Source organism: Daucus carota, chromosome 8 (assembly GCF_001625215.2).
Source record: "Daucus carota subsp. sativus chromosome 8, DH1 v3.0, whole genome shotgun sequence".
NCBI lineage: Eukaryota > Viridiplantae > Streptophyta > Magnoliopsida > Apiales > Apiaceae > Daucus > Daucus carota.
The window spans coordinates 16,097,140-16,122,417 of NC_030388.2; the positions used below are offsets into that span (position 1 = coordinate 16,097,140).

A 25,278-nucleotide genomic window follows, 5' to 3' on the forward strand; every position below is an offset into this window, starting at 1 on the left:
GTAAAACCGTTTTCTAGGGAAACACATGCGAAGCATTTTGGTTCAGGATCAAATATTAAAAATATATGAACTTATTTTGTTTAATTTCACCGAAAAACGACCTAAGCACGAAGTAGCAAATCTAGGTGACTTTTGAATGATAGGTGGGAATGAGAATTGGGAATAGTGACGAAGATATTGGAACGGAGATATGGAATGGAGGATATGGGAATAGATATCTCAAGACCATGGATGAGCTTTCCATTCCATACAACGATTGTTAATCCAAACACAAATATATGAGATATAAGTTACAGATTCCAATTCTCATTTATCGAGCTCATTAAACATTAACGAAAAGCCCCCTTAAAGTATTCGGGAATAATGATCATATATAAACAAAATCCCAGCTTGGCAAAATCAAATTGTGTTTGTACCGTTATTTCCTGGAAAATATAAAAGATGGAAAGAGTTGCTTCCTAACAAAGCAAATCTTGATTTGAGTAGGCCAAGTCTTTAGCATAAATCATAGTTGATACAATGAATAATGCTTGACTTGGCGTCAACTCAGTATCTCCCTTTACCTCCCTTTCTGTTTCACCTTTAGTTCACTGATTCTTTTACTGGTGTAACCTGCTTTGCTTTTGAATATTAAAGAACTTGTCGACTACTTCAGTTGATGACTATGAAAACATACGTTTTCTTGTGCATGTTTGTGTACTATGAAAACTTAGTCACCAAGAGTCGAATCAACTCCACACACATATAAATCCCTCTCTTGTTGTATTGTAGGAGCCAGTGCGAAATCATAAAGATGAATAATTTTAGCAGCAGTAGTGGAAAGAAAGCTTCAGGAATAAAGGGTAGAGGCCTTATTAATGAGGTTTTTTCTTGGCCTCTTGCTGCACTTGGAAACCATAGCCACTATCATGGAAAGGTTGGTACCTGCAACTCTATCTCCCATGTTCCTCCGGTATATGTGATAAAAACTGTGCATAGTTTAATTGTTAAGACGTCCTTCACTCGAAAGCCCATCGTTTACGATTAAATAGTTGAGAGGCAATTTTGTAAGGATCGGGTTTATACTTCGAAAATTAAAAGTTGAAATAGACTTAAGAATTAACTAATGTGAGGTTACAGGATCTTGAGTCTACTTTACCCTTTTAATTTAACATATTGATAGTTGAATATAGATGAAAATGGGTGAAAAGGGTTCTAACATGTGGCGTTAAAATATGTTGAGGGATATATTATGTAATTATCTAAAGTTTAGGTAGTAATTGCAACTGGCCGGAACTAAAGGGATGCGTTTTCAGTTAACTCTTATTTTAAATACGCTGATTGGGCGATTTTGGTATTAATATGTGTTCATCATATCGATCTATAGAACTAGATACTACAGAACTGCTAAATTATTATTACCTGAGCAACAGGTGAAGCCAATTCCAGACAAGTTTTCATCCACAGAGGAGTATACAGAGTCATTCAAGTTGCCTCTTCTTGAGGAAACACATGCAGACTTGGTGTCAAAAATGGCGTCAGTAAAATCTGCTCCCGTTCGTGAGATAAGTTCGTTAACAACCGCCAGAGACTTCAATCCACCCAGAGACTTGGTCTATACACTCATTCTGAAGAGCAAAAGCAAAGGCAGTGGACAAAACAATTATGGCAAAGAAATGTATGTGCCAGAGGTAGGGGATCTCATTGCCTTGACTACTACAAAGCCGAAACACATCAGTGATCTGGACAAGCCTAGAAGTCCTTATCTTCTTGCTGTAGTCGTAAAGGCCAAGGTTGAAAGTTCTGATACAGTTGAAATATTAGCCTCAAAGCAAGTTAGTTTGTTTCCGAGTGTGGAGAGAAGAACAGAATTTACACGGAAGCAGGATGAGAAAATGTACGCAGTGCACCTTACCAATATGACAACAAATATTCGTATATGGCAAGGTTTGAACAACGAGCTAGAAGGCAGAAGCATGAAACTTATAGAACAATTAATCAAGAAGGACTCCATGGTAAGAGCAGTTCAATTTGATTTGTTAATAACGCTCTTTTGTTAAGTTCTTGGTACTAGTAATTCATTAGTTGCATATTGCCTTTATGTAACATTTTTAAGTATCGACTGCAGATTGGTGCAAATTGTTCAATTTGTTTTGCTGAACACACCAAAGATGCTACAAAATCGGATTTAAAGGATGTTATTTGTCGTTTCAACTTAAATGAATCACAAGAATCAGCTGTTTGGACTTGTATAAATGCAAGAGAGTGCCATCATAAGCAAACTGTAAAACTAATATGGGGACCTCCAGGAACTGGGAAAACGAAGACAGTTGCTTCATTACTCTTTGCCTTGTCAATTATGAAATGCAGGACAGTGACTTGTGCTCCCACAAATATTGCAGTGCTGGGGGTTGCAGCCCGTTTTATGAGTCTATTGAGGGGTGCCCTCGAACATGATACTTATGGTATTGGTGATATAGTTTTGTTTGGAAATGGTGAGCGGATGAAGATTGATGATCATGAAGAACTTCTTGATGTGTTGCTGGAGAGACGCGTCCCAATTCTTTCTAGATGTCTTTCTCGTTGGAGGAGTTGCTTAGAATCAATGATATGTTTCCTTCAAAACCCTGAAAAGGGATTTGATCTGTACTTGCAAGCGCTGAAAGAGACAAGTCACAGTGAAGATCAAGAAGACGAGGGAGAAGTAAATGAACATGAACTCTGGAAGAAGCTAAGTGCTCAAAACATGGAAGAGAACAAGAAGCAAAAGTTAAAGTCAAAAAAACCTTTTCTTTGCAGTGGTTTGAAGGAACTTTTGACTGAGGAAGAAATCGAACCTCATCAGGAAAATGATTATGACGAAGGTGCTAAAACATTGAGAGGTTTCAACCCAAAGAAGGACAACAAAGGAAAAGCCCAACTAGCAGACGATGGAGATGATTATTGTGAGACTCTTGCTCGGTTAGTGAACAAGCAGAAGAAAGCTAGAGAGGATCAGTTAACTTTCTGTAAAACTGCAACACTTAGTATAGATCAGAAACCCCAGAAGCAAAATGTGAATGTACAAGAGAAGGGCTGGACTTTGGATGAATTTATCATTAAAAGGTACAATATCCTTGCGAATCAACTGGTGTTCCTTCTTCAAAACTTATACAAACATTTGCCAACCTCCTTTATCCCCCTAACAGTAGTAAAGACAATGATAAAAGCTATTGCTTTACTTCATTGCATCCAAACACTGTTGCAAGAAGTTGCTGCTTCAAGTACAGGACTGGCTGAAGTATTTAAAGGGATCAAAGAAGGGGATAGTATAAGCTCTAAAGAGTTTCATAAGAATAAAACAGAGTGCCTTGAAGTGCTGGTTGTCCTTCGTGACACTTTAACAGTTCCACAATTCTTGGATGATTATGAGATCAGTAGTTTCTGTTTAAAAAACGCGTGCCTAATCTTCTGCACTGCCAACAGCTCTATAAAATTACATACCGAGGGCATGACACCAGTGGAATTGCTGGTTGTTGATGAAGCTGCACAACTCAAAGAATGTGAATCTACAATCCCGTTGCAACTTCCTGGTCTTCGTCATGCTATACTTGTAGGAGATGAGAGGCAACTTCCTGCAATGGTTCAAAGCAAGGTATCCTTCAGTATTTTAATCCCTCTGCAGTATATCAAATAACATCTTATGTCTGATGCTATCTTGAAAATTTGAGCTCATCACTTCTTGATACATGCATATCTATTTAGGAGTGGAGAAAGTGTATTTTCTTACTGTATTAATATTGGAAAAGTTTAATATTTTTACTTTATTTTGTAGATAAAGGCTGAATTTGGTAGAAGCTTATTCCAAAGATTGGTTTTGCTCGAAAAGAACTTGTTGAACGTGCAGTACAGGATGCATCCAGATATAAGCATGTTCCCCAATAAGTTTTTCTATGAGAATCGAATACTCAATGGTTCAAATGTAGTTGAAATGACTAACCATAAGCATTTCTTCGAAGGAAACATGTTTGGCTTCGGGTCTTATGCTTTCTTAAATATATCAAATGGGAGGGAAGAGATCAATAACAGTTACAGCAGGAAAAATACAGTGGAAGTTGCAGTGGTTGCTGAGCTAGTAGCAAGACTCTTTAAAGGTTCTTGTTTCTGTCATGTATAATATATTGGAAATATGCACATGGAATAGAGTTTCCTTTATAGTCCGCCAGAGAAGATTATTACATAACTGGTGACGTTACGAGAAAATACTGCCCATGGGGGATAAATGAATTCAAAAAATTTCTACAGATATTTTTTCCTGGTGGTGGTACTATAATGTCGGTTTTTAAAAACTCACTATGTGATTGTTTTTGCCCTTGTCGCGCCAAATCTGATTAAACCTATGCTCGTAAAGTAATTAGCCTAAGAGTTGCTTTAAGGAGACTATGATGTAATAACTTCGTTACTAAGTTTACAGGGAGTCTAATAGTAATGCTTAGTCTAACACTTGTCCTAGCAGACATTCTGATGGTCTGTCTTGTTTGCAGAATCTGTATCGAAAAAGCAGAAGGTTAGTGTTGGTTGCATAGCGCCATACAAGTCTCAAGTTCTGGCAATACAGGAAAAACTAGGAGATACATACAGTAGGGAAGCAGACAGCGATTTTTGTGTGAATGCTCGATCTGTGGATGGTTTTCAGGGCGGTGAAGAGGATGTGGTCATCATATCTACTGTAGCTTGCAATGCAGATGGATATATTGGCTTTTTCGCAAATCATCAGAGAGCAAATGTGGCTTTAACTCGCGCAAGGTAATGTTATAGACAATATTATTAGTTACTGATTCAAAAAAAAATCCTCTTTCTATAATTTAGTTTCTCAATTTGAACAAGAATGTGACTACTTTGTGAAGGCATTGCCTCTTAATATTGGGAAATGAAGAAACACTGGAAAAGAGTGGAACCATTTGGTGGGATTTAGTCCTTGATGCAAAGAAGAGGGGCTGTTTCTATGATGCTAGTATAGATAGTGGTCTGGCTCAAGTTATGGCAGATGCATTGGTTGATGGTGGACAGTCCTTGTCCAGACAATTTGCTGCAATGAATCTAAGGAATGAAGAAAGACCATGGCCTAGCAGTACTCGGTGAGCTCTACTAATCATAATCAATGCCCTTATAGTTGTATGATGTCCTTATCTCTTCCTTTTCTGCATAAATATCTAACCTGGATTTGGTCACATGTGTAGAAATTATTCCGGTGATAGGAAAACCTTTGCATCTCCTAGATACAAATATGGAAGAAGTTCATCTGACCGGAGCTGGAGGCATGATTAATTGATTATCAAACATGGATTTTACAGAGTATTGTGAGATTTTGCTTTCTTCAGCAGATCTCTTATTATTGTAACATAGTATATTGAATGTATTCCATCCAACCAGCATACTATTTCTCTAGATATGTAATGATCAATATAAATTAACAACTCGCATGTAAAAGTTCTGTAAATTTGTTTGGATTACTAACTGAGTTATGTCATATTGTATGCTTTCGCTTTTCTGCTGTTTATGGATTTGAATGATTTAACCATAAACGATCCAGCCTACACAAGTCTCTTAAATTCTCTGTGTTCAGTTTCTCAGACTTGTACACTTTTATGGTGTTCAGTTCCGAAGCATTGATCACAGTATCTGATCAGAGAAATCTCAGCAGCGATTGCTTTTCTGTATGCTCTAAACATACAGATTTTCTTGATTAAGGTTGTTCTGGACTTCTGGGGTATTTCTCAGACAGTGATACCAAAAGGTCTAAAGTACTATTTAACTAATCTTGCTTCTTTAAGAAACCATACTGGGGTTTGGTCATTTGATCCTGGTAGCATTGTGTTTCTGTGTGAAAAAGTTAGTTTTAAGTTTCAGGGTGCTTCATATTTTTCTGATCCTATGTTGTAAATAGGACTGTGAATAATGTTGGAATAGTACTTAACAGGGTAAATTGGGAATCAGACTTGTGTTGTGAGGAAGCTCGAATAGATTGGATGCTTATGCATGTCAATCAAATACTATGTGCACTAATTCAGACAGTGGTTTCAGAGGGTTTAGCTTTAGCTGCCTTAAGGGTTTATGAGGGCAATCCACAGCCAAGTCATGGGCCAAGGTACCCTTATTTGCTTTTTAATATCTTGTGGTGTTTTTTGGTAGTTATTGATACATGTCATGAATTTACCACATTATCATGTTGTTGCAATATAGAAGTCAAGAATAATGGATCAACTCATTTATGAAATGTCATGAAAAATCAAATATAAACTTTGGGCTCTTACAAATCACTACCAGAGTTCAGAGCAATAGTTTAAAGACATGTAGAAGTGGTAAACACCAGTGTCGCGTCATCATGTGCCCAATTCTTATTATACTGTGGATGTAGGTGTGCTTTCTTTCATAGTTTTAACCAACTGATCATAAGCTTCACCCCAAGCATTCTTCATCTCAGGTGACCACATGTCTGGAATTGCTTCCTTAATTGTTTCCAGCAATGCGAACCTTGTAACCTGTACACATTAACGGAACATTATAACCTTATTCTTATTGATTACGGGGTAAACTTATAAGTTACTTTTAGTAACAAGGTGTAGCTATATTAAGTAGTTCTAACCTCGAAATGTTCATCAACGACCCCAACCCTGGAATGAGTAGCACCCATCTTGCTTAGAGTTGATTCCTTAACACCAACTTTTCCAGTCTTGCGAAGGTGTACTGCTGTTTCACAGGTCTGCAAATGTGCGCATGTTTTAATTATTGATCAACTGTTACTGTAACCAAATTTAAAAACTGTTTTCCAGAATTAGTCCACAGCTTAGGATTAACACAATTATACACTTGTTGGTGCATGATACGAGATAGAGTAATAGAACTCAGCAGACTGCATATCATATGCATGGAACATATAATACACTTGTGGTGAGGATAGATTTAACTAACCATTACAAAAACAGTCCTGGCATGAGGTTTTAGTTTTGTGTTCTGTTCTAAGGGAACATCCGAGTCCTTTAAGAAACTGAACATCTTCTTGGCAGTTGGTGCAATCTCGAATATCCTGCAAATTTGGAGCAATTTTAATTAATGGCATCACTGCTATAATCAGCATTGTGTTAATTTTTAAGTGACTCTTATGCAGAACTATTGCTACCAGAATCATGCTACAGGACATCTGATCATTTCACTCTTTTCGCAAACACTCAGTCACTGAAATGCATTATGCATATAAAGAACCACCCTCCTATTCTGTCATTGTGGTCATGCTTTCGACAAAATAAGACAAGGAGAAAATTGTTACTTCAGAAAGAAGTTAAGCCCGAGTTGTGCTGCATCCTTTTTCATGAAATTCCATGACTTGACAACCAGAGCTTCCTGCTCCTCTGTAAAAGCTTTAACTTCCAAACCTTCTGTCTGTCGCATACCTTAAAAATATAAAGCTGATTAAACCCTATTTACCAAACAAATCAAGATGTAGAAGAAGGGAAAAGAAATGTAATTACGAAATGACTTACCATTGGAGGAGATCAAGGTAACATCCAAAGCAGGATTGTTTGTATTCATACTCATAGTACAAATGAAGGGGCTTCAAAGTATATTACTATACTAGAATGTTATAAAGATACAAACAGTGTGAGACAATATATAGAGTAACAAGGATGATCTTTTAGGTCACCCAAGAGACAACTTACAAATGCATGCATTGTAGTAAACTTTGACATATCAATACAGTGGGCTTTACCACCCTGGATTTGATGATTTTCCAAACCCTGTACTAAATGGAACTTGGAAGTATCCTGCTTCATCTTAGAAATCTTGATTGCTGGCAACTTGAGAGTACCATATGGTGGTAATTATATATAGAATATGCCAGCAAGTAAATGATACAAAATACAAATTGTATACTTCAATGGTTCCAGAGGATAATATATCAGGTTAGTTAGTACAACTTACAGTATTTGATGATATCATAAACATGAACCAACGGACTCTTAGTTTAATAGATCTCCCTCGCTCCCTCACCAGATTTCGAGTATTCAAATATTGTTAAAAACGGGTGTGTGGGGTATGTTTAATTATCCAAAAAAAAAAATCATAAAGAATAACAAAGATTAAAATCTTAAGTCTAAATTAATACGAGAGAAACAATTAAGAAATCAATTAAATATAATATTATACCGCGTTGAGATGAGGGTATTCGATTGGAATTTTAATGGAAAAAATCTTTTAAAATCTCAATCAAATACATCCCTAAATGATGCCCGACAAACTGCAGAGGGCTACAAGGTGAGTCGAGCAATAGAAGAACAAAATGTAGGAAATGCAAACAGACTTCTGTTTTTTTCTCTCCTGGTCTTTTCAAATTTCCACTTGTTTTGTTTATTATTGATTCAACCCCTAGGCTTCCTCTAATTTATTGGTTATTAGTAAAAAGTGGCTGAAAGGTTGAGTGTGATTGGCTTCCTCTAATTTTTGGGTTAGCTGAAATCGTTTTTAAAGCAGTGGTTCATACCACGACACAATGGTCTTTAATCTCAACTCGTTTCATATCTATAGTTCTGTTTTGTCCTACTTTGTTCAACACAAAAAACAGATAACTAGTACTCCCTCCATCCCATTTTAAGTGTCCATTTTGCCAAAAAAAAATTTCCCAAAATATGTGTCATACTCTTTAACCCATGTAAAATTTATACTATTTCCAATATAGTATTAAATACAACCAACAACCTCATAAATATATTTAGAATCATTATGAATGTATAGTGTAATTTGAAGTGAGAGAAGGTCCAATACACAATAATTAATGAGATACGTAATTAATATGTATAAAAACTAAGCTGATTAGTTGTGGAAAGATGATGATAAAAACATTACATTAATTGTTTTTTAATATGTGTGAAAATTGCAAAGTGGACATTTAAAATGGGATGGAAGGGAGTAAAACCTAACTTTGCAAGGTCTTTGTAGCGGAAGTTTATGAAACAATTGCAGTTTTAAGATAACTCGGAAATTTTAAATTGTTGCTGTCCAATCCGAGAAATCTTGGAACAATAGCTGGTGTATTAATTAAAAAAAAAACTGGTGCATTACTTCTTGACATGCAAAAGACAAATAACTAAATAAGCATAAACTTCAGTGGCCTCCTCATCCTTATCTTCATCTTTTATCACCTCTACATTCAATCTTGTCGATTCCTATGCCAATTCTTTGTCGAATTACAGAGTGAGTTGCACAGAGATCGCTTGATTAATACTCCCTCCGTACATTGGGGACAGGAGCTCGGCACGCATTGTAATGCTCTCATAATTTGATAAATTATTTTGATTTTTTTTCTTGTTAATAAATATTTACTATCTAAACTTTTATTAAAAAAGAAAAATTTCAAAAAAAAATTACGAAACTATGTAATTTTATATATGCCTTAAAATACATGTCGAGCAATGCAAAAAAAGTTTAAAAATAATGAGAGGAAGAGTCGGACAGAGTACTAATCCTTCCTCGGACTGATTCTGCATCTCCAATAGGGAAATCTCATACCTCAAACTTCCTCAGCTTTACATTTTGCACTGGAGAATAGTTCTAAAAAATACATCATACATGTTATATCTATAATATTTCTGATTAAATCATAGATAATTCATCTTTTAAATAATCTATCCAGATGAGAATTCGATTTGAATTTTTTTGAGATTGCATCAAAATTCTTAGAGCCTAAAGTCCTTTCTCTGCATCAACAAATAACAGAACCAAACCAACAATTTCTATGCTTTGCATAAACCTTAACATTTGGAAATCAAATTTTTAGTTCATTCATTCACAAAACCCGACAAAACAAACAATAAACAACTGACATTGTGCGTGTCAAAACAAATTAAACCTGGCTATAGCTTGAATCAGTTCCCCGGCTCTGCTCCACTTCACAAATTTTCAACTGTGCATATAAAGTAGAGGCGTCGCTTTTAATAGGCTTGAACAGAGCAAGCGTTACAAGGACTGGCACTGAACTTTTTTAAAGACTAGCTAGAAAGCCTCGTTAAGTTACCAAGAATTCCTTACCGTAGATTAAAGAGAGACTACAAAAGGTGGTGCATCACTTCTTGGACCGGCTAAAGATCGGTAAACATATACTTTATCGGTCTCTTCATCAGTCTCTTCATCTTTTATCACCTCGACATTTAATCTTGGCCTTTCCTTTGCCAATTCTTTGCAACCAGTCATTGTCAAGTTACAAGTTGACATCCACAGAGACCGCATTGATTCATACTTATCCAAACCTGAAAGTAATGCTGCATCTCCAAACGGGCAATCTCTTATCTCAAGCTTCCTCAGCATCGGACATCCCTCCAACACTTGCTGCATTCCCAAATCACTACTTCCTGCAAAAGCGACAGAAAGTATTTCCAGTTTCTTGGCATATTTTCCGATGTACTCAAAGGTCAAGTCTGTCAATAGTCCTGATAAAGAAAGTCTCTCAAGGTTAGTGCAGTTCTTTACCACTGCACCAAATGCCTCATCCATTGGTTCATTTGTTAGGTAATCTGGCTGGGAGGGATTCATTATGCAAAGGCGGAAGTGAGTAAAATCAGGGCAATTCTGAACGACAGTGGCGACGGCATCATTAGTCATTTGCATGCAGAAGTACAGAACATACTTAAGTCTTCGGCATCCATTAGATACAGCCACAAGGCCTGATTCAGTTACCCCATAATCCATATCCTGGTCAAAGGGACCTGCAGGGAAGACTCTTAGTTCCTCTAGAAAAGGACAGCAAGATCCAACAGCTTCTAGGCCCTTATCTTCCACTGTGTCCAACACCTGAATAGAAGACAATTAGAAGATCCAAGCTCTGATTATCAATCGACATGCAGCTGTTTCGTAGAAGTTAGGAGTTTACACAACATAACAACTATTTCATCCTATCCTTTATCCGTTTAGAGAGGAACATCTTTAGAAGTTTATATGACTTGTTTTTAGAAATAAAATGCTGTGGTTTTTTAAGAGTTTATAATAGTAAATCTTGTGGACATGTCAGTTCTGACGGTTACTATTTGATTTGAATATATGCATTCTTATACCAGGATTTTAATGTCAGATCTCATGACTAGTGACCGACTTAAAAACATTTAGATGTTAGTAATTCAACTAAAGAAGATGTTGTAGTATGATCCCCTTGACTTCGAAAAAAAAAAGATGTGGTACAAGAGAAATTTTTACCCAGAGGCGTCGTAGATTTGAGCAGTGAGCAAGAAGCTCGGCAAGTGCAGAACTTTGCAAATTTGCGTAGCTGAGATTTAAGAAGCTAAGTCTGGCACTGACAGGATATAAGGCAGCGAGATTCTGAGAAGTAGCTTCCCATAAACCCGAGATGGTGCTTAGGTTCTTGCAGTTGTCAAATGCACTTTCAAGCATTTGGAACTGACGAGGTACTAGCTCTTGATTAAAAGAACCAGTACCAAGCTCTATCAGTTGCGGTGTCCATACCAGCAGCCTCTGTAATTGTTCCAGGCTTATATTCTTGTTAACCTTCAAAACCCTCAATGACTTGCACCTGCAAACAAGGTCTTCAAGGACATCAAAACTAACATCAGTGTTGAGGCTGGAAAAATTTAGCACTTCCAGTGACGCAAAATCTTCAGGAAAACAACTTAACCAATCCCCACTAACATCATCTATGTCATTTTCCTGTATGTCAAGCTCAGTCAAGGCCCTGCCAAAATATTTGAAATTAGAAATCAAGCATGTTCTAGATCACGAAGAATATATGCAGTTAAACATGTTATCAACGAGACAAGTGGGTACACAGTCAGACCTCCAAAAAAAAACAATTCGATTGATGCGTATGAGAAGATCAATGATACTTTATTAGCAATAACTCAAAAGTCTACAGAAAATTAACAGTATCCGGTTAAAGTACCATGTAGATGAATGAACTTTGTCTCATTCCCCAACTATTTTCTTAAAACACTACCTGCATCCCTCTGCCACGCAATCTTCTGTACTAAGCTTAACTTCAAAACAGTGATATAGAAAGCTAAAAAAGAAACAATTCAGTGGATATGATCCCATACAAAAATAATTGTGCTAAATCCCAGAGGGGTATATCAATAATTAGGCCTGATCTGTTCACCTATAATTCTAGACATAATTAAATAGAGGGAGTAAGAACTAAGTTAGCGGTTAGTGCCCCCTGGTTTGTCGCCATAATAGGTAATAAGCAAAATGAAAAAGAAGCAGAATGAAGGATATAACAGCAGAGTTCATATAAATACTATTACCAAATACCCAACCACACAGAAGGTATCTTAAAATATGAAAATAGAAGAAATTTGTTTCTTGATAAATAAAGAGGAACTTGACATCCATTATTGTTAATATGCAGATCTCAAAGCTCATAATAATACCAACAAAAATAAATCTGAACTCTTACTTGCAATGAGTTGCAATAGCCTCGAGACCATCAGTACTAAAACCATCACAGCTTGACAGAGATAAAGCTCGAAATTCTGTGAACGAAGTCGCTAAAAACTCCAAACTGGCATCACTAACTGTCATTCTTTTCAACCTTAGCTCCTCCAGAAAAGGGTAAAATTCCGCAAACACTACAAGCCATGAGTGAACATCAGCTCCCCAATTCTCTGGCACCAAATTGAAGTCTGCAAATCTTGGTTTCCCTTTAAGGGTAACACTCCGAATATTCGGAAATCGCCTGGCCACCATTTCAGGCGAGACCGCGTAGCAGTTTCCAATGAATACCTTTGTCCTGCTACACCTCTCCACATGATAAAAATCTTTGCATACTTGTGAGACTGAATTTCGATCTTTGTGAGATGTTATCAGAGGAAGCACCTGTTTTAATACCTCTATCTCCTTTGTTAACTTTGTACTTGGATCCATATTTCTCCCAAGCTGCATAACAAATAAAAATCAAGATCTACCCTTAAACATAATACCACTTATAGATCCATTGGCTGCAACTATCTATGCATAATCACAAATTTTCAAAGAATTTCGCAACATCTATAAATTATAGAACCAAGTATTGAAGATTTGCATCAAAGATAACATTTTCCACTTATAGATCCATTGGCTGCAACTATCTATGTATCATCACAAATTCAAAGAATTTCCCAACATCTATAAATTAAATAACCAAGTATTCGAGATTTGCATCAAGATAAAATTTGCCAGCAGCTAAGCAGAAATATACACTCAAAGATCACATAACATACATATAAAGAGCATCTCAAATTATGCATGGCCACTAAAACCACATAAAGGTGCAAAATCCACTTAACATATTGTATAAATATATTAATCAAATTCTGTTGTGCATGTTAAAAAAATCCCATTAGATGATGGATAATCAATATATAACATACTAAGAACATCAAACTATATTATATGAAGTGATTGAAAAAAACATACCAGTGTGTACAAGAACTATGCTGGAGGAGCTCTAAGCTTGCATCAGATGAAATAGTTTGGAAGACAAATTTGTTTAGTAAAATTCAGGCTGTCACAATTTACAATTTATAGATAAATAGCAGTAGCCCGGAGTACTAGAATTTTTTTTAATCTTCTGGGAAATGATGTCTCTCAGTTGTCGTGCAGCACTATAAATTTATTGATAATGCCGTAGTAGAAAAGAAGATCTTGCCTTTTTGTTTATGTACAATTTCATATGAACTCGGCTTCACATTTTCTTTTAACAAAAGTATTAATCCGATAATAAAAAGTCACCTGACATATGTAGTAATGATCGAGTCAAGCCGATAAATTATAATCGATTGTTTTTAAGTGAAAACACTTAAACGATAATTTTTAATTTAAATATAATGTATATGTAAACACAAATGTTTACTTCATCGATTCTCGTTGAATTACTGGTATAGTTTGATTTATCGACCGGAATTGCGATTTCATACAAAATATCAATCATTAAATCAACACCCGCTTACAATCCAAAAATATAAACAAAGTTCTCACCAAAGATAGGAAACCTGAAGATACAAGTTGAAAATCGAAATAAAAAATAAACCAAAAACACTAAAATACTTAAATTTGATATCACTTCTAATCTTTTCTCCGAATATAAACGAATTCCCAATAGCTTGGATTATAAATTTTAGCCCAACCGATAAAACAACAAAATATCATGTAAAAATTGATAAATATAGTACGATCAAATTATAATCTAATATTTTTAAATTTCAAAAAGATTCTTTATTAATTAGAGATATATATAATCAAGAAACTAGTTTCAAAAGCGGTCAATCTGTAAAACAATAGGGGACAGAATATGCTCGGACAAGGTCCCTTGTTATGTTGACATTTATTTAAAGAATAGGTAACGCTTTACAATTACAAAGGGTGAATAAACATTAATTTGATGTTGTATAATAAGAAACAGGATGAAGTGGTGTAATAAATGTCTGATTAGTAAGTTTTGAATCGCAGCGGACAATTTGCAGAAGAAACAACTCATCCTCACATGCTTGCATTTCAGCGCACCACGCTACCATATACGTGTATGTGACACAAAACTGGATAGGAATATAATATTCCATTTGTTTTGGTATGAATGAATGCTTAATGAGCTTAACCGTCTGATCCAAGTTTTTCTTTTAGTGCTGAGCGAATCATATACTGCTGAGCGATACCTTTCTCAAATCCTGAATTATCAGTTCAGCAGTCCCTAAAATCTATAGCCAGCTAATTTTGGGGCAGCCATGTATACTATGGTGATTTTTTTTAATATTCATGAATTAGCTATTTCTTATATATAATTTGCATGAGGTCATTAAAATTATTTCTTATTATTTATTATTTTATTTGATAAAGTCTTTTTATAACATTTTTTCTTAAAATTTATCTAATAATTATCATATCTATATAATAGCATAATAATAATAATAATAATAATAGTTGAAGGACCCCTTAAAAAAATAGTTGAAGAACATTTATACATGAGCTCAAACAAATTTATCTATTTAAATAACAAAATTATGGAAAAAAACATCATTCAGACACTATTAAAATTTATATGCAAAACAATATTTATCGTTCATCATTCAGATATTTTATTGATTCAGATATATTAATCAATCAGACGTAACTCATTCAGATTTGCCAAATGACCCTTAGTTTTACTGTTAGAATATGATCCTGGTAAGCCTTCCTCCTAACAACTCGAGATTTTAGGTGAATTGGTCACTTATCATGGTATCTGAGCCAGGTTCGCGGGAGACTCGAGTTCGACTCCCAATGACCCCCAATATTCTCAGAATTTGTTAATAACACGAAAGCAATGTTATACCCCAAAAGATGGGCGTGACCCCCAGTATTCTCAGAATTTGTTAAGAACACGAAGGCCATGTTATGCCCATGGGCGTGATCCCCAATATTCTCAATTATGCCCCAAAAGGAGTGAGGGGAAATGTTAGAATATGATCATGAGGTTTTAGGAGAATTGGGCTTTCGAGTGAAGGGAATGTTAGAATATGATCATGAGGTTTTAGGAGAATTGGTTACTTATCATATTATTTTATAACTCGTGTCATGCAAGAGTGATTTATAACATTTGTAATTTTATTAAAAAAAATATTTATAATTTTATCGTCTATATTTTAAATTTAATTGAAATACAATCTCAAACATACTTACCGGATATTTAAATATTTTTGCTTTAATTGATAGTAAATGGTTTATCAGTTGACGTTATATTACATGTTTATTAACCTGCGGAATGGCCGACATTTAATTATAAAAATGCATACTCCCTCCGTCCCCCTGAGTAGTATACATTGGGGGACGGGGACACGGCACGGACTTTAATGCTCCTGCAAAGTGTAGTTGTGCAATCTATTTTTAAAATTTTTCTTTTCTGAATTAAAGTTTGGATGTTATATTTTTATACTGAAAAAGAAAATTTCAAAAATAAGTCACGGAACTATACTTTATAAGAGTATTGAAATGCGTGTCGAGCAGTTAAAAAAAACGTATAGAATTAAATGAGAGGGAGTACATATTTATGTTCATATGATAATATTCACTTTATCACGTGGGTAACCATAATGCCAATGTGACTACTGATCATTAGTGCACATCACTTGCATCTTCTTCTTCTTTTGATAGATAGAGTACGAGAACTTTAGTTTATCAGTTTATGTAATGCTATACGATTCAGAATCCACTAGGTTACATCATCGGTGCTTATTATTGTTGTTGTAATGTTTTCCGGAATGCGGGCATGTTTGTCAAAAATATTAATAAAGTCAAGATCGGTCACATGTACTCCGAGAACCCGACGATAGATACTCGCTCTGTTTTAAAATATTTAAATTTTGACACGCCCTTTTAATTTATTTGATTACATAGTTAAATCATTATTTTTTAAATTTTTTGAAATAAAAATGTATGATAAATTGATAATTTTAAAATTTTCTTTTAAAAATAATAATTTTAGCTATGCGGTCAAAAGACTTAAAAGTATATGCCAAAAAATCAAATGACCTATATTTTAAAATGGAGAGAATATTAATTTTATTCAGAGTCAAATACCGACCGAACAAACACCGACCTATAATTCGGCCCAAATACCGACCGATCAAGTTTTTAATGTTTCGATTTTAATAGCATAGTATAGATATATAAATGAGCTTACTCTTTTCTGTAACACGCATAATTCGGGTCCTAACTAAAGTCAGGTCCGGATTCAAAATTTTGGGTTTCTGTTAAAATTCCATCTGACCCAAAATTCGCTGGATCGATGTCGAGTCTCAAATTTCAGATTTTTCTATTCCTGATCGAGTCTGGATTTTGTCAAAAAAAATTGAATTTAAACCTGGATATTGAAAAACTGATCCGATCTGACCTCACTCGTTACCATCCCACTATCCCAGAACCGGAGGGGTCAACATTTTGACACTATATAATGAATAAAACAATTTAGGACAAAAATATGTTAAAAACTAAAGTAACTTTGAAGAGGAAGAGAATTTGATGTTTGCTAAGATACGGGAGATCAAATTTAATCTTTTAGTCTGAATCATGAAATTGGTGGTTTGGATAAAATTAAAAAAAAAAAGATTTTTTATTTAAAGTAAAAAGGTGAAAAAGTGATTTTTAGTCTGAATCATGAAATTGGTTAAATATTGAGGTCATTTGGGCAAGATTTAAAAAAGTGATTTTTACTTAAAATAAAGAAATGGATTAAAAGTGAGAAGTAAATAGTTTAATAAAGTGTTTGAAAAAAAAAAAAAGAGTTAGCATTCTCAGCTTCCTAAAGTGTTTCTACTTACTAGCACAAACGAGTTAAAAAAAATAGAATCCAGAAGCAGCTGCTTCCGATAAACAAAACCCCATTATAAAGGATACCCAAGACAAATTACAAATTATAAATTGTTTGCTCTTTTTATCCTCTCATTTTTCTTAATTTTTCTTCGTTGCTTGGCGCATATCTTGAAATGTATATAATATTTAATTTTATACCTTATTGTTATTTTTTTTATTTAATAAAATTCAAATATTAAATATTTACTAAAAATAGGTCAAAATAATTTGTCAAATTCATTTGTTATAACACAGGTCTGGGTGAGTCCGGATTGATCGTACTATTCTATTAGTAATATACTCTTTCACGGGTCATTTATCAAATAATATTTTAAAATTTTAAAATACTCCATCTGTCTTTTTTTAAATATTTATTTTTAAAATAAATTTTATCTTATTTACATGTTCATTTACACTTTCAAAACAGATTTAAACAGATTTAATGATAGTTTTTCAAATCTATCCCCACATTTATATTTCCAAGACTTGACTTATTTAGATAAATCTACACATCTCTAGAAGAAAGAAACCTAAGTACTTTACTCTCATACAACACTTTTCCAACACTAACCACTGCACAACAAAAATGAATGAGTTGAATTCAAATCCGGCCAACTCGTCGCCGTTCACCCCACTCTCCTTCTTGGAAAGAGCCGTCGTTTACGGCGACACTCCCTCTCTCATCTACAACCAAACCACCTACACTTGGTCTGGTTTGTAATATATTCGCTAATCGGCATGATTATGATCATGACTCAAGAAATCGCTCTTGACGTGTATTTTCACCTTTTAAAGATGTCGATGTTGATCGTTGTTCTGATCGATTTGTTAATTGTCACTGAAGATTCTTTCTTTTCAAATTTGTTCATGACTCAGATCGAAAAAACAGGTTTGATCTTTTCAAAACACAAATCTTCATGTTTATGATTATGTGATGATTGAGTGATTTACAATATATATATATTATTGTGATGTGGTTCATATTTTATTTTTTTATGATCAGGTAAAATTGTGTAATTGAATCCTTCTTGTTTAGATTATTACGTTTCTGTTTCGATTTTTATTTTCGTTTTATCTATTTTGTCCGAATTTGAAGAGATTGGATATGTGTATTCAATCTTATATTATATGATTAGTTTCATTTTACGTGTTATGTATGCTCAGTGTCCCGGATGTTAATTTGTCGTTCTTGGATGGATGGTGGCGATGGTGGTGTAGTGGTGACGCAATTAATGCGCGTTGTTGAAGTTAGTTTATTTGGATATACTTGTTTTCAATAGTAGTATTCGTTGATCATGATTATAGTTTTTTAAATGGCAAGTTGACTCTCTTAATTTGTTTATCTTTAAAATTTGAATTTTCACTAAATGTTTTGATTCGATTTTTTGGGTGTTCATTACAAGATTAATTGTTGATAGTATCTTTATTGGTGATTATTGTACCTGAATTTCATAATTCATGGGGATCATTTAAGATGATTTTATAGTGCCTTGATAAGGTATTATTGTGCCTTTAAGGGCTGATTGATTGATTGGTGTATACCAAATTCAAATTGTGCTGATAATAATTATTGAAATTACACACCTAGAGGGGGGGGTGAATAGGTGTTATGGCTAATATACCCGATTTTTATAAGTTACCGAATAATTAATCTGTCAATGACAGCCTGCTGTTAATTTTCAGAGTAAACAGTTAGCCTGCTAATAAGATAAATGCAATGCAGATAATGTAAAGCAGTATGCTAGCAACACCAAGAATTTTAGCCAGGTTCGACCCCTAACCCTAATGGTCTACGTCCTGGTCCCCTACCAACTGGTAAGAGATTATATTATTAATCAAGAAATGTCAACGATTACAAGATTCAATAATATAACTCCCTTTCTCCCTTGTTCCTGTTATCAGCCTGCTGAAACCCCTGAACCACGAACCAAAAGCCTACCAAGACCTATACTTACCAAGTATATTCTCCTAGCTAACTAGTTCCCTTGTTTCCTTGTTTCACAAGCTGGATACACAGCAACAAAACATTACACCTTGAACAATACAATGAATAAGTGTAATACAACCGAAACTATGAACTCTCAATATAGATATATATACGAATATAAGTACTAGAGCTCAACAAAAGATTTAGCAATGTAAAGAGTTGTATTTCAGAAAGCTTGGTGTGTTCTCCTTGTTCTGGAAAACGAAATCACACTCAAGTATATATACATCACACTAACGGTCACAATTCAACAAATTTCCCAACGATCTTGGTAACAACCTCACGTTTAAATTTGATTTGAATAATGAACGTTTGGATGACATAAGTTTACTGAGTAAAAGATAAAATATGTTTAAAATCATCTCAGTAAAGTATTTAAATAAAATCCAACGATTTGAAACTAGATAGGAGTTTTAGATAAGATCGATTTGAGATAAAATCTCCTATTAGTTAGGAAAACGTTTTTGAACGAAAACTCTTTATAAAACTGAGCTCTAATATTTATATAAGATATATACAAACATTAGAATTCTTACAATGTCGTTTCCTATTGATTCTCCTTGAAAATAGACTTTGATCTTTATCCGATTGTTTCTCTGTTCTCGCTGTTAGCCTGCTGATAGCTTGTAAATATTCCTGTAAGCTTGCTGACAGCTATAATCATGCTAACATCCTGAAATACTGTTAGTCCGCATTCACAACCTTTGATAGCATGCTTACACATATCAGTTTCATGTTATTAGCTTGCTGTTAGTGTCATCATCAAAACCTTGAGAGTATCAATCTCCATTTTTTGATGATTACACTATATTAGGAAAAGTAATAAACTCCCCCTAAATATAGCAATCTAATATCACTAAACTTTCACACATATCACAGAATAAAATCTAGCAGATATATCTAATTCACAGATATGCAAAGTTTAGCTAACACAGAAAACAATTAACCAAAGCAAATAGCATAGATATTTCAAATAATCCTAACCAGGATAAACCACCTGGTATCCAAAATATTATCCAAACAAATTAAACAAATTAACTCAGGATAAACCACCTGAGAGCACCAAATTCAAATCCAACACAAACAACTTAGTCTGGAAACACAATAAACTTATTTTCCTAATTTCCTCCCCCTTAATCATTAAAAAGGAAAGAAATTAAGTTCCAGCAGCGTCCTGATCATCCTTCTTCTCGGTAGCAACAGTAGCTAGAGTCTTTGCAATGTCCACATTCCCTGCAGCATCCAAAATAACCTTTCCAGCCGACTCCTTAAGCGCATCCATAGCTGTCCTTGGCCTTGGACTATCTGTCGCATCATCTTCTGAAGTGAAGGTGAACTTTACATCAGACGAGCCACCAGAACTGAACATACGCTTGCGAAGCTCATAAGCAATACTCCCGGAGCTGCATTTTTCCGGAGAGTTCCCAGTTTTTCCGCCAAACACAATATCCTTCCAGAACTGATACTGATTGGACAATTCTTCCATCTGTTCAGAGAGCTGCTTTTGACCATCGACCAACTGCTTGTGATTGGAACGGATCTCTTCCATATAGTCATGAATCTCTTGAGCAGAGATTCCCAGATCAACAACATTCACAGATTGTGATGGAGGTGGAGGTGGAGGAATTTCAACAGCAACTAAGATCCCATCTTTGTCCAGTTTCAAATTGGACTGAGCCAAAAACTTAACATCTAGAAACTCCTTAGCAGTGACAGTCTCTTCATCAACAAACGAGACTCCAAACCACTCAAAAACCCGAGTCAACAACAAACCATATGGTAAACCACCAGATGACTTACCCTCAACAGAATCCAACATATTTTTCAAGATTAAATCAGGCAAATCAAATTTCCTACCAGCCATAATCATAGAGACCACAACAACATCTTGTGAAGACAAATTCGAACGGGTTCCAAGCCTAGGACTAACATTTTCAATTGACAACTTAAATAGAGCATGAGCCAGAGGAATCAATTGAGTAGTAGACGGAAATGCATTCTTAGAAACATTATCAAGACCCGTGATAACCTTTAACTGATCTTTATGAGTAAACCCTTCAACATCTTTAGGACCTCTCTTAGTGTGAATAGTGAGTGTGGAGGGTGGGATTTTAAGAATAGCTCCCAAAAACATAGATGACAGACAGATCTTAACATCCGACACATAAGACACATACTGATCAGTTCCAACCGACTGTAAATTTGCATAAAACTCCCTAACTAAAGCAGGGTAGCAAGTTTTAGGCAAATCTAACAAAAACGACTGAAACCCCAAATCTTCAAAAAGCTTAACAATACCGCAAGTAGAAAAAGATTTTCCAGAAATAGGCTTACCCAAAATGACCTTGCGACCGGCGAGGCCACGAACAGCAAGAACCTCAGGTCGAGGCTTCTTCTGAGTAGATTCGAGCCCTATCTCATCGCGATTCACCCTAGAGAACTCGTCACCGCTATCCATAGTAACCAGTTCATCGTCTTCTTCATCAATAAGCTTTCGCTTCTGGGAAGTGGTAGAAGGCTGTGGAGTGTGGGCTTTGACATTAGCTCTTGTCTTCTTCCTCATTGCAACACGGAGACCGATCGAGGCTATGGTGAGTACGAAGAGTTTTCGGAGTAGGAGAGATAAAACCCTAGCGTCTCGGGGAGGAGTATATATGTAGCCGAAGAGTCGTGGCGATAGGATTTGTTTCAATATCCTTTTAATAATTATCAGGGGAGTAGTTTTAGGAATAAAATTAAACGAAGTGATATTCCTAAAATAATTCATGTTAATCTATTGGATCCCGAAAGAATTAAAAAACTAGTGAACAATTATCACTTATCACACCTTTATATACTCATGTAACTAATTTGAATTTTAAACCTTATCATAAATTACACAGATAAGCACATAATCACGTATCAAAATTCAACACAAAAATTTCAGATTTATAAACATATAACGATAACATCATTTAAGTACACATATTTCAAATAAACACTTAAACTGACTGGCATGCAAAATAATTAAAAATTATGTAAAATGCTAGGAGTAAGCTGATAGTACCGGACCATACTTAAGAGCCTGCTGACTGCACATCACACATACCCAATTCTCTTCTCAGCACGACATAACGTTCTTCAGGAAGAGGTTTTGTGAAGATGTCAGCTAGCTGATCTGCTGTAGCCACAAAAATTAATTTGACAGCACCCTTTGCAACATTGTCTCTCAGAAAATGATGTCTAACATCAATGTGCTTTGTCCTTGAATGATTGACTGGATTTTCTGAAATGTTGATTGTACTTGTGTTGTGACAAAAGATAGGAGTTTGTTTGCATTTGATTCCAAAGTCCTTCAATTGTTGTCTCATCCATAGCATTTGAGAGCAACAGCTACCAGCTGCTAAATACTCCCCCTCAGCCGTAGATAGAGCAACTGAAGTTTGCTTCTTGCTTAACCAAGAAACTAAGCTTTGACCCAAAAATGCACAAACACCACTTGTACTTTTTCTATCAGTTTGACTACCTGCATAATCTGCATCACTCTACCCAACAAGATCAAAAGCATTTGTGATAGGATAGAATAAGCCCAAAGAAATGGTTCCACTTAAATATTTAAATATTCTTTTAACAGCTTGTAAGTGAGAATCCTTTGGTTTTGCTTGAAATCTAGCACAAACACAAACACTATACATAATATCAGGTCTAGAGGCTGTTAGATAAAGTAAACTACCAATCATACCTCTATACATTCGAATATCAACATCTTTACCATTTTCATCGGCTGTCAGCTTCCTGACAACGCTCATTGGTGTTGATTTCGCCTTGATATTCTCATATCCAAATCTTTTGAGTAGATTCTTGATATACTTGGATTGATGCACATAAATTCCTTCTGGAGTTTGCTTAATTTGGAGCCCCAAGAAATAATTGAGCTCTCCCATCATGCTCATGTCAAACTCACTATGCATGCACTTTGAAAACCACTTACACAAAGAATCATTAGTAGATCCAAATATAATATCATCCACATATATTTGAACAACTAATATATCTTGATCTTTAAAGATAGTAAACAAAGTAGGATCAATTTTACCTCTAATGAAACCATTTTTGATCAAAAATTCACTTAACCTTTCATACCATGTTCGAGGTGCTTGCCTTAACCCATATAGTGCCTTCTTGAGCTTGTAGACACGGTTAGGATATTTCTCATCCTCGAATCCTGGTGGTTGCTTGACATAGACTTCTTCCTTTAGATATCCATTTAAGAATGCACTTTTGACGTCCATTTGATGTAGCTTGAACTTCTTGTAGCATGCAAATGATAACAGCATCCTAATAGATTCCAATCTTGCAACCGGAGCATAAGTTTGATCAAAATCAATCCCTTCTTGTTGATTGTATCCTTGTGCAACAAGTCTAGCTTTGTTTCGAGTGATAGTACCAAATTCATCAACTTTATTCTTAAACACCCATTTGGTTCCAACAATTGAAGCATCCTCTGGTGGATCTACAAGTTCCCAAACATCACATCTTTCAAATTGGTTGAGTTCTTCTTGCATTGCCATGATCCAATTTTCATCTTGTAAAGCCTCTTGAACATTCTTTGGTTCCTCTTGAGCTATAAAGGCAGCATAAGCACAAATGTTGGCTTGAGCTTTCCTTGTCTTGATTCCAGCTGATTTATCTCCAATGATCAACTGAGGAGGATGATTCTTCACTGTTCTAGTTGACTTTGGTAGATTATGTTGAGCTATGACTTCTTCATTCCTTGTAATCTGCCTAGGAGGAGTCTGATCAACAACATTTTGGCTTGCTGATGTAGTTTGACCTCTGGATTCATTCAATGTGAGCTTTGACATCTTATCCAAAGTTTCTTCAAGAGATGGAGTGGATTCAGTAGCTTTATTGCCTTCTGAAGTTGTGGCAGTTGACTTGTCAACTTGCTGATTTCCAGTTTCCTGCACTGTCAGCTTGCTGCTAGTACCTGAACCTGCACATTCTTCCTCATCACTTGCAAGATCATCAATAGACTCTTGAAATGAAACATCAATAGACTCTTCAACAGTATGTTTAGCAAGATTATACACTCTATAAGCACGACTTGTTAAAGAATAACCCAAAAATATAGCTTCATAAGATTTAGAGTCGAATTTACCATCCCTATCAATGGTTTTGAGTACGAAGCACTTAGATCCAAAAACCTTGAAGTAGCTGATATTAGGTTTCTTTTTCCTTAGCAATTCATAAGGAATCTTGTTGAGAATTGGCCTGATAAGCACTCTGTTAAGAACATAGCTTGTTGTGTTGACAGCTTCTGCCCAAAAACTTCTTGGCAGCTTGCTCTCCTGCAGCAATGTCCTAGCTGTTTCTTGTAAGGACCTGTTCTTACGCTCTACAACTCCATTTTGCTGAGGTGTACGAGGTGCTGAGAACTCATGTGAGATTCCTCTTTCTTCACAATAAGTAATGAAGTCTTTTTGGAATTCCCCACCATGATCACTCCAAATACCTACAAGTCTTGTATCTAGTTTGTTCTCAAGCAACTTGATTAGTTTCTCAAATTCACTAAAAGCACAATCTTTAGTACGCAAGAATAATACCCAAGTGAATCTAGAATAATCATCAACAATAACAAAGGCATATTGTTTACCTCCAATACTCTTATAAGCTTCGGGACCAAAAAGATCCAAGTGAAGAAGCTCTAGAGGTTTAGAAGTAGATACCATTTTCTTTGCCTTATGTGGAGTCCTTGTTTGCTTTCCCAATTGACAAGCAGAACACGTCTCCATTTTGACATACTTAAGCTTTGGTAATCCTCGAACAAGCTTCTTTGCTGACAGCTTGCTGAGATGATCCATATGAGCATGTCCAAGCCTTCTATGCCAAATTTCTGGATTGTTATCCACAGCTGCTAAACAAACACCTGCAACCTGTTCTTCAAAGTTCAAAACATATATATTTCCTTCTCGTTTTGCAACTAGAGGAGATTT

General features: G+C 35.3%; 3 protein-coding genes across 3 annotated transcripts; 1 reads left to right on the plus strand and 2 right to left on the minus strand.

Moving 5' to 3' along the window:
• Positions 1-513: 513 nt before the first annotated feature.
• On the plus strand, positions 514-5,514 carry LOC108197973 (helicase sen1). The gene is made up of 7 exons (XM_017365709.2): positions 514-916; positions 1,413-1,994; positions 2,108-3,613; positions 3,794-4,112; positions 4,503-4,764; positions 4,866-5,096; positions 5,199-5,514. Exons 1-7 carry the CDS (start codon positions 794-796, stop codon positions 5,284-5,286), a joined length of 3,111 nt encoding a protein of 1,036 aa, XP_017221198.1. The 5' UTR covers positions 514-793; the 3' UTR covers positions 5,287-5,514.
• A 690-nt stretch (positions 5,515-6,204) lies between these two features.
• Positions 6,205-8,382, minus strand: LOC108198016 (non-symbiotic hemoglobin 1). Its single transcript, XM_017365797.2, has 5 exons — positions 7,500-8,382; positions 7,286-7,409; positions 6,931-7,045; positions 6,605-6,721; positions 6,205-6,500 (listed from the first exon to the last, which is right to left on the minus strand). The coding sequence occupies exons 1-5, from the start codon at positions 7,552-7,554 to the stop codon at positions 6,360-6,362; spliced, it is 552 nt and encodes a 183-aa protein (XP_017221286.1). The 5' UTR covers positions 7,555-8,382; the 3' UTR covers positions 6,205-6,359.
• A 1,346-nt stretch (positions 8,383-9,728) lies between these two features.
• On the minus strand, positions 9,729-13,625 carry LOC108197980 (protein TRANSPORT INHIBITOR RESPONSE 1). Its single transcript, XM_017365720.2, has 4 exons — positions 13,411-13,625; positions 12,413-12,891; positions 11,200-11,692; positions 9,729-10,800 (listed from the first exon to the last, which is right to left on the minus strand). The coding sequence occupies exons 2-4, from the start codon at positions 12,877-12,879 to the stop codon at positions 10,048-10,050; spliced, it is 1,713 nt and encodes a 570-aa protein (XP_017221209.1). The 5' UTR covers positions 12,880-12,891; positions 13,411-13,625; the 3' UTR covers positions 9,729-10,047.
• Positions 13,626-25,278: the final 11,653 nt, after the last annotated feature.